The sequence below is a fragment of the Typopeltis vanoorti genome, chromosome 19 (assembly GCF_054136105.1).
Source record: "Typopeltis vanoorti isolate ZY-2024b chromosome 19, IOZ_Tvanoo_1.0, whole genome shotgun sequence".
In the NCBI taxonomy this organism is placed as follows: Eukaryota; Metazoa; Arthropoda; class Arachnida; order Uropygi; family Thelyphonidae; genus Typopeltis; species Typopeltis vanoorti.
The window spans coordinates 31,305,462-31,320,022 of NC_143567.1; the positions used below are offsets into that span (position 1 = coordinate 31,305,462).

Here is a 14,561-nt window from a genome sequence, read left to right on the forward strand (position 1 = left end):
TCTCTGTAGAATAAAAATGAATTAATATTTCCTTATTATTTCATTTTAAAGATAACTTTATTTTTAGGTGGCATTTTAGTTATTTTCAAATCGTATAATGTAGCTCATTTGTTCTATCTTCTTTCTTTTTCTGAATACATCGTAATCTTTATCCAGTTATGTAATTTTTAAATTGCCTTCGCTCTGCTGATATATCTTTAAATGAAAAGCAAAAGTAAAAAGAAAAGTTGTTGGTCAGTTGTTTAGGTTATTCACCTCCCACCTGGTGGCGCAGCAAGCAATCCTGATGAAGTACTTCGAGGAGCATGGCTTTGCGTCAATCGTTGGTTGCTGTCTATGTTATCTTTGTTGTGGATGATGCTCATGCGCTTGGCAGCAGGGATTATGAAGTTTTTTCTTCTGCTTTGGACTTTATACAGTAAATGTTTTATATTATCAGTATCATTTATACGTCATCATGAGTAATACTGATATCTGCCCAAACTGCTATAAAAGATACCGAACATTAGTTAACGTGATGTGACAGCTTGATACTTGCTTTTGTTTGAACAGCTGGTGATGATATGACAGAGAGAAGGTGTTCGTAAATTGCTACTCGGCCTAGCACATCGTGAAGTCGTTGAATGGAAGTATAGGAATATTGAATAAATACTTCTGAACTGTATTCAAAAGTTTTAAAAAAGTAAACCAAAAATGTCATTGGTAGATATCGGTATATTTTTCTTGATACAGATATTTACTGTCGTTCGACGAATTGTCGATATTGGCAGTGATTTAATATTTGGATTTTATTATAGTGGTAAAAAACAAAAACTTCCGCCTGTCAAAAGTTCCTATTTATTAGAAAGTGCTACATCCCTAGCAAGTAAAGTTAGGAGTGGTGAGGTAAGTTTCTGTACATTAACAATTAATATTACTGTTGTATTTGTTATCTTATATTGCTGTTATATTTCTTACACATTGTGTATATATCCAATCAATCCAAAAGTTTTCCTCTCACCAAGTTTTTTTTCTCTTCTTCTTTTGGAGAAAGCGCGTTATGTAATCTAGGTTATCGGGTCAGTTTGTTGTATAGTTTTTCTGAGTAACAGTAATCATTCAGATATAAGTGCAGTTAGGTGTTGAATACATAAAACATTCTTAAAAATTTTCATATGTGTTTAGCGCCCACTGTATGTATCTTTGGACAGCTGATGAAATCTAAAAACGTATGGTGTGCAAGTAAATTCATACAACTGAATAAAACATTTTAAAATCAATTCTGTGTATTTTAGCGTCGCAACTTATTTTTGTAACTCTAGCGTCTCATAATTTCATGTTTTCGATTATTATCACATACGTATCTGACTTTGTTTATTGGAATCGTTTTCCGACGTCAAACTGAAGCATTTAAAAAACAACACACCTAATTATTGCGAAAATAAGCAAATTAAATGTCACTACTTTCAGTAGTAATTCTTGTGTCAGCCTGCTGGCTTAAAGAATGTTGGTTAGGTGATGCAGAAACGGGAGATGATTAGTGCAGTATTGAGCCAACTAATGAACACAGAGACTTTTGTCAGACCTTCACAAATTGACAAAAGATTTGAATTTGTTCATTCGGTCTAACTTTAGAGAGCATCGTGAAAGTAAGTACGGCAAGACATTATGGTGATGTGAGTTTAGTAGTCCCTTTACATTGCATTGCATACCTTTGTATTGTCACCTTAGTGTTTTGGGCAGTATTTGGCATTCATGCCAGATTCGCCTAATATGGCTTGCAGATCAAGCGACTTGAAGAGTAAGTCTCCCTAATAATAAATGAGATGTCAGTAACTTTCAAAATGTACGAGCGGTAACTCGAATGATTTTATTATTATTATTATTGGAAGGAAATATCTGATTTTCAGGAGCATGCTTTTTTGTTGTTGTTTTTTCTTTTCTAAATGGATATTCAAAACACTTTCTATAAATATCAGGTGGTAGTCAGATTGATAGAAAATTATGCTGCACAAATACATTGTGACTTAGAATGTTTATCTGGAATTTACTTTCAAAAAGAAGATTCTAGATGCTTCCAAACATTTGATCTTTAAATACTTATTGGATAGTTCTTGAAAACTGGTAGAGAAACTGTGAGTTTAATTTGATTGCCAGCCTGGTTGGCTGAGTAGATAGCATTACACTCTCCAGCCAGCAGGCTATATATTCAGATCTTATGGGCATGGACGGATATTTTTGAATGTGTTGAGATGGTAGAGGAATTGTATTTCTTGTGTGAGAGCTGAGGCTTGAACAGTTTAATGTTTGCTTGTTTCTAGAGCAGAGTTTTTGGATTATTGAACCCATGATATCAGTGTACTGAAGATTTGCAACCCTTTGTAGGCAGGACTCTGTGAGAGGGAGGGAAGCCAGAAATTTCAGTCTGTATTGGATTATTAGAGTTGGCAAGGATTGATGTGGATTTTTCAACCTGAACGTAAGTTTTGAGAAGATACAATGCATAATTTTTATCAGTCAAAAATAATAACCTATAAAGAGTTCAAAATTCAGTCTGCACTTAATTCTAAAGCATTATATTCCATCCCTGAGATGTGGGGGGGGGGAGATGAATAGAAAAAAAAATTTTTTTTTGGAAATTTGTTATTATTATTATTATTATTCAGGCCTCCATGGAGTCAAAAGACTCATTGAGGGGAGGTCCCCCCTAAGAAGCACAAAGTCTATCGTACCACTCCTTAAACTCATTGACCATTCTCGCTCACACCACTCCATCAAGCAATGCATTCCATGGTTCAACCACCCTCCATGCAAAGAAACCACTCCTCACCCTCTTGCTCATAGTTTCCTTTCGTAACTTCCAGGGATGGCCTCTTGTCATCACTCCTTCCTGCTATTCAACCAAGCGAAAGAACTCCGCAGTGTCAACCCTGTAACCACCTCAACAGTTTAAAAGTCTCAATCATATCACCTCTCCTTCTTCTATCCACCAAACTCTGCAGTCCACATTCCCTCAGCCAATCCTCATAACTATCATTGTACAGTCCTGAAACCATCTTTGTTATCTGCCTTTGTACCCTTTCCACAGTTAATTTATCCCCTTTAAATCTTGGGGACCAAATTTGAGAACAATAGTCAAAGTGTGGTCTGATAGGTGCTTATACAATGGAATGATAACTGTTTTATCTCTGCAGGTCAGTGTCCTTCTCTTTATTGCAGCAATCCTCTGTGTTACCTTCACCACCTTTGCAATATGTCTCCTAAATTTCGGGTTTCTACCAATCATCAACCCCAGATCTCTTGTCTCCCCTACTTCCTCCAGTATAACTCCTCCCATAGAGTATGCAGTGTCCCATCGATGTTTCCCAAACCTCAATACCTTACATTTTGCTGCATCAAACCGACACCCCCATTCATTTGCCCATCTATCTAGCTTATTCAAATCTGCACTATTACATATAATCCTTCCCAGCTTCGCATCATCCGCAAACAACTGAATATCCCCTTGCAATCCACTGACAATGTCATTGATATAAAGGTTAAACAATATAGGTCCCAGTACTGAGCCTTGTGGTACCCCACTTGTAACCCTCTGTTTCCTTGAAACTGCCCCACCATGCACAACTCTCTGATACCTATCAGACAGCCAATTCTGAATCCAGTTGACCAACATGACATCCATTGTTTCGGGCCTCTAGTAAACAGGATGGTGGTCTCACATTGGGTGATGGAAAGGATCTACTGCCTATCATTCTCATTGAACCAGCCTTGCTATGCTTTTGTTTGTTGTATCTGTATCTAAAAAAAAAAAAAAGAACCATATTGAGGAACAAATAAAAATTTATTTGATGAATAATTTGTTATGTTTTTACTAGACTTTGGCACTAGATTAAAGAGTTTTATAGATCATTACCCAAATCTATATAATATTATTTCACTTTTATGTTACTATATACCTGCGTATAGTTATTATATATTTTCACGAATGGGAAGAATTGTGAGCACTTTGTCTGTTGATGAGTTTAAGGAGAAGTATGATAAATATTGTGTGAATAATGGCTAATGTGTCAATATAGGATCTCCCGTGATGTCTTCTGATACCATGCCGACACCTGTATGATAATAATAATAATAATAACACATGACTTCTGCCACTGAATTTACTTTCAATATTTTCCTGAGTCTAGCTCCTAATAATGAGACCTCAGTAAGGGTCAGAACTGTTCTGTGTAATATGACTCTCACCATAATGCTAGGCATTCATTATACATGCATGAGAAGGGAGTGTTATATATGTTATGGGATATGAAAGTCAGCTTGATGTGAAGTAACTGATGCTATGTATGTATATAAGTGGCCTAATCAAAAAGATACTTCACATGCAAAGTTTTGTTAAGGTAAAATGAGGATGAAAGCAAGAATATAATTTCTCATTATGCATAATTACTTTCCTTTCCAATGGAAAAATTTTCTACAACATAATGTATTATAGGTTGAACCTCCATCATGCATAGACTGCCATGAATAAATGAGCCTCTGACATCTCATGATCTTAGTTATTCCTTCAGTAATTCTTAAACAGTCCATTCCAGTTTAATCTGCAATAATATTATTATTGGAGACCTTCATGGGACAAGGATTCTCATCAAGGATGTGTGTGTGTGTCTTATAATTTTGCATCATCTTGAATTGTTTTGCTTAATTTCAATCCAAATTGAGATTATTATTATTATTATTCAGGCCTCCATGGAGTCAAAAGACTCATCATGGGAGGTCCTTCCTAAGAACATAAAGTCTGTCAAGATTCATCGAGGAGAGGCCCTCCCCCTAAGAAACACAAAGTATCATACCACTCCTTAAACTCATTGACCATTCTCGCTCTCACCACTCCATCAGGCAATGCATTCCATGGTTCAACCACCCTCCATGCAAAGAAACCACTCCTCACCCTCTTGCTCAGTTTCCTTTTGTAACTTCCAGGGATGGCCTCTTGTCATCACTCCCTCCCACTGTTCAACCAAGCAAAAGAATTCCCCAGTGTCAACCCTGTAACCACTTCCCAACAGTTTAAAAGTCTCAATCATATCACCTCTCCTTCTTCTCTCCACCAAACTCTGCAGTCCACATTCCTTCAGCCGATCCTCATGACCAAAATTGTACAGTCCTGAAACCATCTTTGTCATCCGTCTCTGTACCCTTTCCACGGTTAATTTATCTCCTTCAAATCTTAGGATTTGAAGGAGATGGCATAACAAATTTTTGTAATGATCCTAAATACTAAATGTTTGGATTTTAATGATATAGGTACTGTGGTCTCTACAGATCACAGTACCTCTCATACTTAGGGAAATATTGATAGCGTATTCACTTGCAATCAACAGACTTTGGTTGGGAGTGGACATGTTATCCACTTGGCCAGTCAGGTCAGTAGTTGAAGGTGTTTGTGTTGGAAATTTTTGCGGAGAAATTCTTACAAACATTGGTTGTAGAAAGATATCTCATCTATCCTTTAGACTTTTAACACTTATTTTTCAGGACTAAATACTTGGATTACAGTCATTGAATTACTGCACCACCAACTAGTATTCAGGAAAACATCCTCAAGCAAATCTGTATAATCTGGTTTCATGAGTAGCCTGCTGATAACTTTTTAGTTCTTTGAGAAGTACTACCAAGCTCTATTCTAACCATAGCATTTCTGCCCTGTCAAGTGTCATCCCCATCCAGAAGATCCATAATGTGCAGGAGAAAGATAAGATGGTGAGGCTTTAATCTCTTCCATCTTGCAGTTAGTATCCTATGTCTACAGATGTGTGTTCACAAGGCCATTCTGCCTGTTTTGAAGGATGAAAAACCCAAGGTTCCATGAAGTAAAAACCTCCACCTCCACATGAGACTGGCTAACTCACCTTTTATAAGCCCTAATAAAGGTTTCTCACATCGTAGACAGGATTCGAACCCAGGCCTTTCCAAATTGCTCAGTTGAAACCAACTGAGCTGCAGAGTCTCCCAATCTTATCATTAGATTGCAGTATAGCAATAACTGAAGCATTGTTGTTATAAGAATTTAATGTACTAGATCAGGTTCTTCCTATGCTGAACAGTAGTCCTTTCACACTTGGAGGCAAGTATTCTTCATCAGAACTTTGCTGAATAGCATTAGATATCATATTCCATTTGCGAATAGCATCAGATATCATGTTGGGAGTTTAGAATAAAATTTTGTTTTACAGCAGTGTGAATCTGCTGTAAAACAAAATGTATAGGTAAATTGTAGAATTGTATAGGTAAATAGAAAAAATCCTTGGCAACTTTTATTTGACACGTACAAATGAAATCTGAATATAAAAATGAAAGAGGAGTCCTTAAATTATTTTTGAACTATACAAATGAAGGGGCAGTCCTTTAACTAATTTTAAACATAACCTCAAAATTATTAAGATGTTTGTGCTATTATTTTATAATTTTTTTTTAATGTCTATATCATAAAATGTGACAAATAGAATGTCTGATTTTACCTTGTCTTGGCTAGCAAGATCCTCCTTTAGTTGGCCAACATATATGAAAATTTCATGGATCTAGATCAAGATTGTAGGAAAAATGATGAAGGAACCAGACTTTTGTTGAAGATCAGCTCTGTGTGTATGTGGGGGGGGGAATAATAGAAATGGTCCCATTACAAAATGTGAAGATTATTAGCAGTACTCTTGATTTTTTTTTATGATCAGTGATATGCACAATATCAATGTTGTGCACATAATAACAACAGTGATATTGTTCTGTCTGTATTGGAACTTCTCATACACTATTGTCCAGTATGATAAATAGTTCTCTTCTTGTATAGACATTTGCCAGTAAATGTTTTTTATTTTTTTACTAAGTGATTTAAGGAAATTACAATGTCAACTAGGATATACATTAAAATAAATTTTAATATACTTCAGAAGCCTGTGTAGCTCAGTGGATGTGGCGTTTGCGCACCACGGCGCTTGGCCGCACGAAGGAAGACTTGGTTTCGAGTCTAGTTGGCGACTAGAGGAAATTTTTCTAAGCCTTTTTTCGACCGGTTCCCGAGTTAGTCGATCTCTGGCATGGGCAAGCGGGTTTTTCCTCCCAGAAACTCGGGTTTTTCATCCCGTAAACTCAAGAAAATCGACCTTAGAACCCACATTATTTCAGACATTAAATATATTGTGTTAGGGTTAGGGACCACGAGATGGCGGCACATTTGAGCCGTCTCTCTTCACTGTGTACTGCTTAATTAGTGATAGCCTTGGGCCATCTATCTCTGATTGGTACCAGTGGAGATTGAATTGCCCACTCAGTCTCCAAAAGTTAGATAGGGCTAAATGGCTTCGCCTACTCGCCGTATACGGGAATAAAAAGGCGTTAGCTGATTTTTTTTTTTTTTTTTTTTTTATACTTCAATATTTCGGCAACGTCACGTTTCCATTTTCAAGAAACTTAAGAACAAGACACGTGCATGCAGGCACAACAAACAGTAAGTGAGGAAGAAGCAGGAAGCTATTATTTCTCCTAAAGTCCTGATGGTGCCCCCTAGCGGTCAATGTTGGTATTCTTGGGCGATTGGGCTGAAGGTCTTCTGATCTAGGTTTCCCAAATTTGAGGCAGTCTCATGAAGCCAAATTTGTTGAGGTTTGCGGTTGTTTCTTAGGGCTGAAGCTGATTCCATGAAAAGCCTTTCATATTTGTATTTACTACGGTGTGTTATCATGGCTTTCTTCCACCGTATTCTATGGCAGGTATCCAGCGCATGGTCAGCAAGACCAGAGTGGCTGTATTGGTAAAACCGGATGTAGTCCTTGTGTTCTGAGATTCTGATATTGGCTGTCCTGCCTGTTTGGCCAAAGTAGGACAGCTTACAGCTGCAAGGGACCTGTTATACACCAGGTAGGCTGGGGGGGGGGAAGGTTGGTCTTTAATAGAGCGGATAAGGGATGCCAATTTTTTATATGGTCTGTAACAAGAAGTTAAGTCATGTTTTTTTAGGATTTTTGTAATTTTTGCCGAGGTGCCTCGGATATAGGGTATGGTGATGGATTTAGAGTAATTCTTGTTGTGAGGGGGGGGGGGTTGTGGTTTACTGGTTTCAATATTTTTTGGATTTTTTGGGGGGATAGCCATTGGCTGAGAAAGCATTGAGAATGTGGTTTAGTTCTGTGGTTAGGACATTGTCATTTGAACAGATAAGTTTAGCCCTGTTGTGTATGTGTAGTGTTTTAATGACTCCATATTGTTGTGAGGAGGGGTGGTGGGATTGTTGGTGATCTGCCTGTATGGGTGGGTTTTCTATAGACTGAGAAAACCAAGGTTCCATCAGGCTGGTGGATGACTAGTGTGTCTAAAAAAGGAAGGCAGTTGTTTTTTTTCCTCTTCCAGGGTGAATTTGATTCTGGGGTGTTGGTTGTTTAAGTGTGTTAGGAAGGAGAAGAGTGCATTGGAGCCATGTGGCCAAATAGCAAACACATCATCAACATAGCGAAGCCAAATGGTTGGTTTTTGTGGGGCAGAGTTTAAGGCTTTCTCTTCGAAAGTCTCCATGTAAAAGTTGGCCAAGGGTGGGAAGAGAGTGGAGAACCCATGGCTGTCCCCCTCTATTTGTTTGTAGAATTTTCCTTGTCAAACGAAATAGCCTGATTTCATTGTGAACTGAAATAGGGCTGTGATATCAGGAGAAAATTTAGCTTGGATTAGCTCTAAGGATTCTTTGAGTGGGACATTTGTAAATAAGGAGGAGACATCAAAACTGACCATTATGTCGGTTGTTTGAGTGTAAGGTTTTCTATGCTGGCTTTGAAGTGGGCTGAGTTTTTTATGTATGAAGGTGTATTGCCAGTATAGTGTGAGAGAGCTTTGGCCAAATGTTTAGCTAGTTTGTATGTGGGGGAATCAATTCCACTAGAATTACAGTAAATATGTATTATTTGATGCAATATCTTAGGACCATAAAAATTGCACAATACTGTTTTTCCATGGTATGGACTTGAACAGGAAGACTACCTGTTGAAAAAAAATATGAAAAAGACATTAAGGAATCATCTTTTCTTTTTATATCCTGACATGTTTCTTCAACATTGTCAAAAATACAAGATAAAGAAAAAAAGACTTTTCAGCTTATCTTCAGATATATAAATATGACATTAATCATGAGTTATGAATTATTTTCACAATCAAGAATTGAAGTAGAGTATTAGTAACTAAATTATTTAGTAATATAGTACTTAAACATAATACTGAAAAGATCAATATTACCTATTGGCTAGTTTTATTGTTGTTATTTTTATATATGGGTGCCTCCAAGGAATCAGAAACACCATGAGGAAAAGCCCATGGCAAGTGATATGGTCATCAAAGAGTTTCGATCGCCCTTGGAAGCTGAATAACGATGTGAATCAAGAAGAACGTAAGATATACCGTAAGTTCTTCTTATGGCATAAGCTGCCAGAGGCTTGGAAGCTTCAGTGAATGTTTTCAAAGAGAGATAGAATAGGTAGTGCCTAAATACCTTTCTATCTCTCTTTGAAAACATTCATGGAAGATGCACTCACAATGTCCACTGGCAGCTTGTGCCATTAGAAGAACTTATATCTTACGTTCTTCTTGATTCACATCCTCATTTAGCTTCCAAGGGTGATCGAAACTCTTTCCTCACCTGCCACAAAATGCAAAGTATCCACTATATCTACTCTGTAAGATCCCTTTTCAAACTTTGATGAGAAATCATCAAATTTTGATAAGTTTGATAAGATCCCTTTTCAAACTTTGATGAACCTGGGACACTCCTTCCCCAGTCATATGGTCGCTTCGCAACCATATGACTGGGGAAGGAGTGTCCCAGGTTCGATTCCCATCAAAGAAGTGAGGAATTTGAGGATCTTCCTCAGCCATAGCCAAGTTAGCTGGTCTTGGGCATGGACAGTAGGGTATTTCCTACCAGTTTATCTGGCGTTTTTCATCCCGCAAACCAGTCCCATGAACACACACGGATCTACAGCCATAAATACTTAACCCCCCCCCCATGAGGGGGATCAACTCACCCCAATAGGGACGGGGGAGAAAAAGGGAGGAAACTCCATACGAATAAATAAATAAACCTTCCAGATATCCCCACCCTCATTAATATACAGCCTAAAGAATTTTTGAAGCACAGAATCCTGTAGTATTGAATTAACTATTCACCATTATTTCCAATCACTATCCACCCTCCTTTTCTTAGATCTAACTGCCACATCAGTTTTTCTGATATCTCAGTTAACCACTCTCCTGCAGATGTCACATGCATATTTTACATATCCATTCCTTCGAGTGTGCATGATAAGGTCTTGTGTTGAATCCTGCCAGATGCTTTGACAAAATTATAGGGGAAATGGATATAGAATATCCATTTCAACCTTTATCGAACCCTGGTGTCACTTTATTATAAAATGTGAGCAGATTGCTAAAGCCAGTGTTTGTTTTGTAAAATTATAGGTGCCTACTCATTCTTTGCTTAGCAGTAAACTTGACAGTTAAAAAAACAATATGAAAAGAAAACTAAGGAATTTTTTACTGATAGTTTAACTTCATAGTGTGATAATGTTTTTGGAATAAGAACAACAAATTAAGTATGTAACACCATTTATTAAGCATAAATTTATTGTACAACTATATAAAAATCAAGTAAAATGTATACTGTAATTTTTTATAAAAAATTTTATATAGCAGATATCTTAAGATGTAGTGAAAAAATGCAAATTTCATTTAAGTGCCAAAGCTTATTTTCATACTAAGTAAATGTGTAAAAATTACTAATATTACAAAATTCTAAATGTAACCCATCTGTATGTCACATCATGTACCATTGTGTACTACCCCCCCCTCCCCCAAAGAAAGCACTTGCTAAAGCAAGATGTACCTTTAATATGTAAGTGCTGTCCTCTATAAAGGATCAAAGTGCTATCTATCCAACTCTAGATATGTTATATTTTACATATCCTACTGACCAGCTTCTCCAATACTTTAGTAACCACTCCAAAGAAAGACAAAGATTGGACTATAATTGTCTGCATCCGTTTTTACCATTGTACAAGAGTATAAATTTTATTATATTCTTGTATAAGGGAATTATCTTGCTATTTCCATTCAAGTTAAGAAACCATGTTAGGAGCACTGATAATTCTCTTGCATTCCTTTATCACCAATGTTGATATCTCATCCATTCCCACTGCCATATTTGCATCATATGCTTGCAATATCTTTAATACCTCTATCTCATCTACCTCTGTCTTTTCATCTTAAAACAATATATGAACACATAGACATGATAAAGTTTATTACTAAAGTACATAACCAAATATTTTGATTTGAAACTTGTAGATCATCTTCAGCATAACTGACAGTTCAGAAAGGTAAAATAACGACAATGGATTTCAAAAGAAATATGAACTATGTGCTAAAGTGGTAGTAGAGTAGATATAAGATTGATTCATATATGTAATTCAAAAAAAAAGTTTCCAAAATTTTTGATAAGGAAATGGTCATTCTAGTTCAAGTTAGGGTAATGTAGTGGTGCTTCAGCACTCTACTTGAATAAGTGCTCAAATTTGAAACAGCATCTGCATATGATGGGTCTTTGACCAGAAGATTCTTTGCTGTGTTCATCTGCTGTACTAGACCAGACTTTTTTGAGGTTTTTTATAGGATGTAGGACTGATGTTCTTGTAGCCTTTTCTCAACTGAACACCTTGTTTGTCCAAAGTACGAGAGAGGACAATCACATAGAAATTGTAAACACCCGGGAGTGAAAGAGATGTCTGTTTATCCTTAGTGAAAGGTAACATGGAGGAGAGTTTATTGTGTGGTAAGAAAATAAGCCACCAAGTTATATTTTTTAGGATCTTTGAAATTGGTTTTAGAGATTTCAGCAGCATATGGTATTGGGACGTTACATACAGGAGAGGAGTTCTTTGGAACAAGTCTGTATGTATCAGTAATATGCTTGATCTTCTTTGGGATGAATTGGATAGTGTCATGTTCTAGTTTAAAGTCACAGGGGTCGAAGCAGATAATGCATGCTTTATTAAGAAGCATTTTGATTATGCTTATATTTTGAGGTGGATGATTTTGATGCTTTTGTGTATCAACCTTTGGAGGTAGGTTTACAATACTCTGAATTTGTCAGTTTGCTAGCAATGAAGCATGTTAATTTTAATATATAGTAATCTACTTACTTATTACAATAAAGTGACTGCTGCCCTTGGACAGAGGAGAAGGATACACACTGATATACTTGGATTTTGCAAAGGCTTTTGATAAAGTACCTCATGATAAATTGATAGTCAAACTGGAGCGGATGGGGTTGGATATTAGATTGGTGCATTGGATTGGAGATTGGCTGTCTGATAGGTATCAACAAGTTGCGTATTGGGGAGCAATGTCAAGGAAAAGGAAAGTCACTAGCAGAGTGCCTCAGGGATTTATTTTCGGGCCATTACTGTTTGACTTGTATGTTAATGATATAGGTGAAGATTTGGATGGGAGTATTCAGTTGTTTGCAGATGATGCAAAGTTGGGATGAACCATGAAGAGTAGTGAGGATGTTGTAACCTTGCAGGAAGACTTAAATAAATTGAGTGATTGGGCACGGAAATGGGGATGTGAGTTCAATGTTGCAAAATGTAAGATTTTAAAACTAGGAAAACAAATATGGGATGCAGAATTTATGCTTGGTGAGAATACATTGTTGGAGGTGGAAGAAATAAGAGATCTGGGAGTGATAGTGGATAAGGATCTGAAATTTAGGGGACACATAGCCAAAATTGTGAAGCCAACACAAAGGCTTCTGAGAATGATTGGAGGACACTGACGTGTAGAAGTAGGGAGATTCTTGTTCCATTGTATAAGGCTTTGATTAGGCCACACATGGACTATTATGCCCAGATTTGGTCACCTGGTTTTCAGAAGGATGAAGAGATCTTGGAAAGAGTCCAAAGGCAACTGACTAAGGTAGCTTCTGACCTGTGGAATGTCGCATATGAGGAAAGATTGAGGAGATGCAATTTGCAGAGTCTGGTGGACAGGAGGAAGAGGGGAGATATGATAAAGACCTACAAGTTGGTAAGGGGTTGTTATAGGATCAATGCTGGAGAAGTTCTACAGAAAATAGTGGGAGATTGGGGGAGAAACATAGGTCATCCCTGGACTCTGTATAAAGAAGATGCAAAGTTGTAAATGATTGGAATGCCTTGCCTGAGAGTGTGGTGTCTGCAAGGAGTCTGAATGTGTTCAAAGCATGGTATGATGAGCTGTGTGTGTGATAAAAGGATCTCCCAGATGAGTCTTTGACTCCATGAGGTCTTGGGTAATAATAATATGGAATAAAGGTAGAAGTGCTGCAGGATGTCGCCACACAGACATCATTCATGTAGCATATCCAGAATGATGATTGAGATTGTATGGAAACAAATATTTGTCTTCTTACCAGAAATGTGGGAAAGCTTCATCCTTATTAATTGTAAACAGTAACATGTTTCAAATACAGTGTATGTGTGTATGTATTTATATATATGTGTGCCAGACTGGTTGGCCAAGTGGTTAGCATAATCACTTCCCAGCCAAGAGGCTGCAGGTTTGAATACTACCTGGAGCATGGATGTTTGTGATTGTCTTTTACATTCATTCATACAAAAATGTATACACTTTCCCAAGATGGACTGGATCATCATGGGAGAAGTAGATCCAATTCTCCTGCAATGGGAGAAGCCTTCACCCTGTAGTGGATGAAAATACAGGCTGATAATGATGATCATCATATATATATTATATATATATATATATATATATATGTATCAGCATTACATGTACTGTACTAGCTTACTCTAGTAGCATGTGGTTTGTTGATATTTTGAAAACCATTGTTATGCAAAATTCGATGTAGCTTAAAAATACCAAAGCACTTTACATAGATTTTTACGGAGGTCAAGTCCCATGAGAACTGTAAATAACCTTATTTGTTTCTATGTTTTTTTATGCTAGATATTTTTGTAAGTAACCCTATGGGAATTAATTGTATTTACTCCTTTAACTAAAGTTTCTAGAATGTCAAAAACAAAGGCAATGCTTTGCCATCAGAACCTTGTGTAACAGCTATGTATAAAGAACACAAGAAACTTGTTGACTATTAAATGTGTGTAAAAGTTGTTTACGTTGTATAATAACTATGTATAAAGAGCAAGAAAGTTGTTTTCAATAAAGTGTGTGTAAGAGGTGGTTGCGGCCCCTGAGCATAAACAATCTTCGGAGTTTGTATCAAAGAGATCTGCTAGTTTCAGAAAAGTTTCTGCTGCCCGACAAAACAAGGAAAAAGACGGCAATGATGAGAAGAAAGAATAGGCTGGCCTTATCAAAAGGATCGAGGATAAATGCCAATTTTTTTCAGGGTTTACAACCCTTAGTGCAAGGTACAGAGAATGAGAAAATAAAAAGGGGACTGAGCAAAACATCGAGAGGAGAGGACAGTCTGAACCAGAGCGGAGGCGAGCTGCAGACCATAGGTGGAGTTCAAACCAGAGGCAATCGGCAGA

The 14,561-nt window shown here is 37.1% G+C and overlaps 1 protein-coding gene across 1 annotated transcript in view; it reads left to right on the top strand.

The window, feature by feature from the left end:
• The first annotated feature begins 361 nt into the window (after window positions 1–361).
• Window positions 362–14,561, top strand: part of LOC150095968 (fatty-acid amide hydrolase 2-like) — a 54,598-nt gene continuing 40,398 nt past the window's right edge. The window contains exon 1 of the mRNA XM_090409138.1: window positions 362–885. Within this exon, the coding sequence (XP_090265264.1) occupies window positions 694–885 (192 nt within the window). The 5' untranslated portion in view covers window positions 362–693. The remainder of the gene's footprint in view (window positions 886–14,561) is intronic.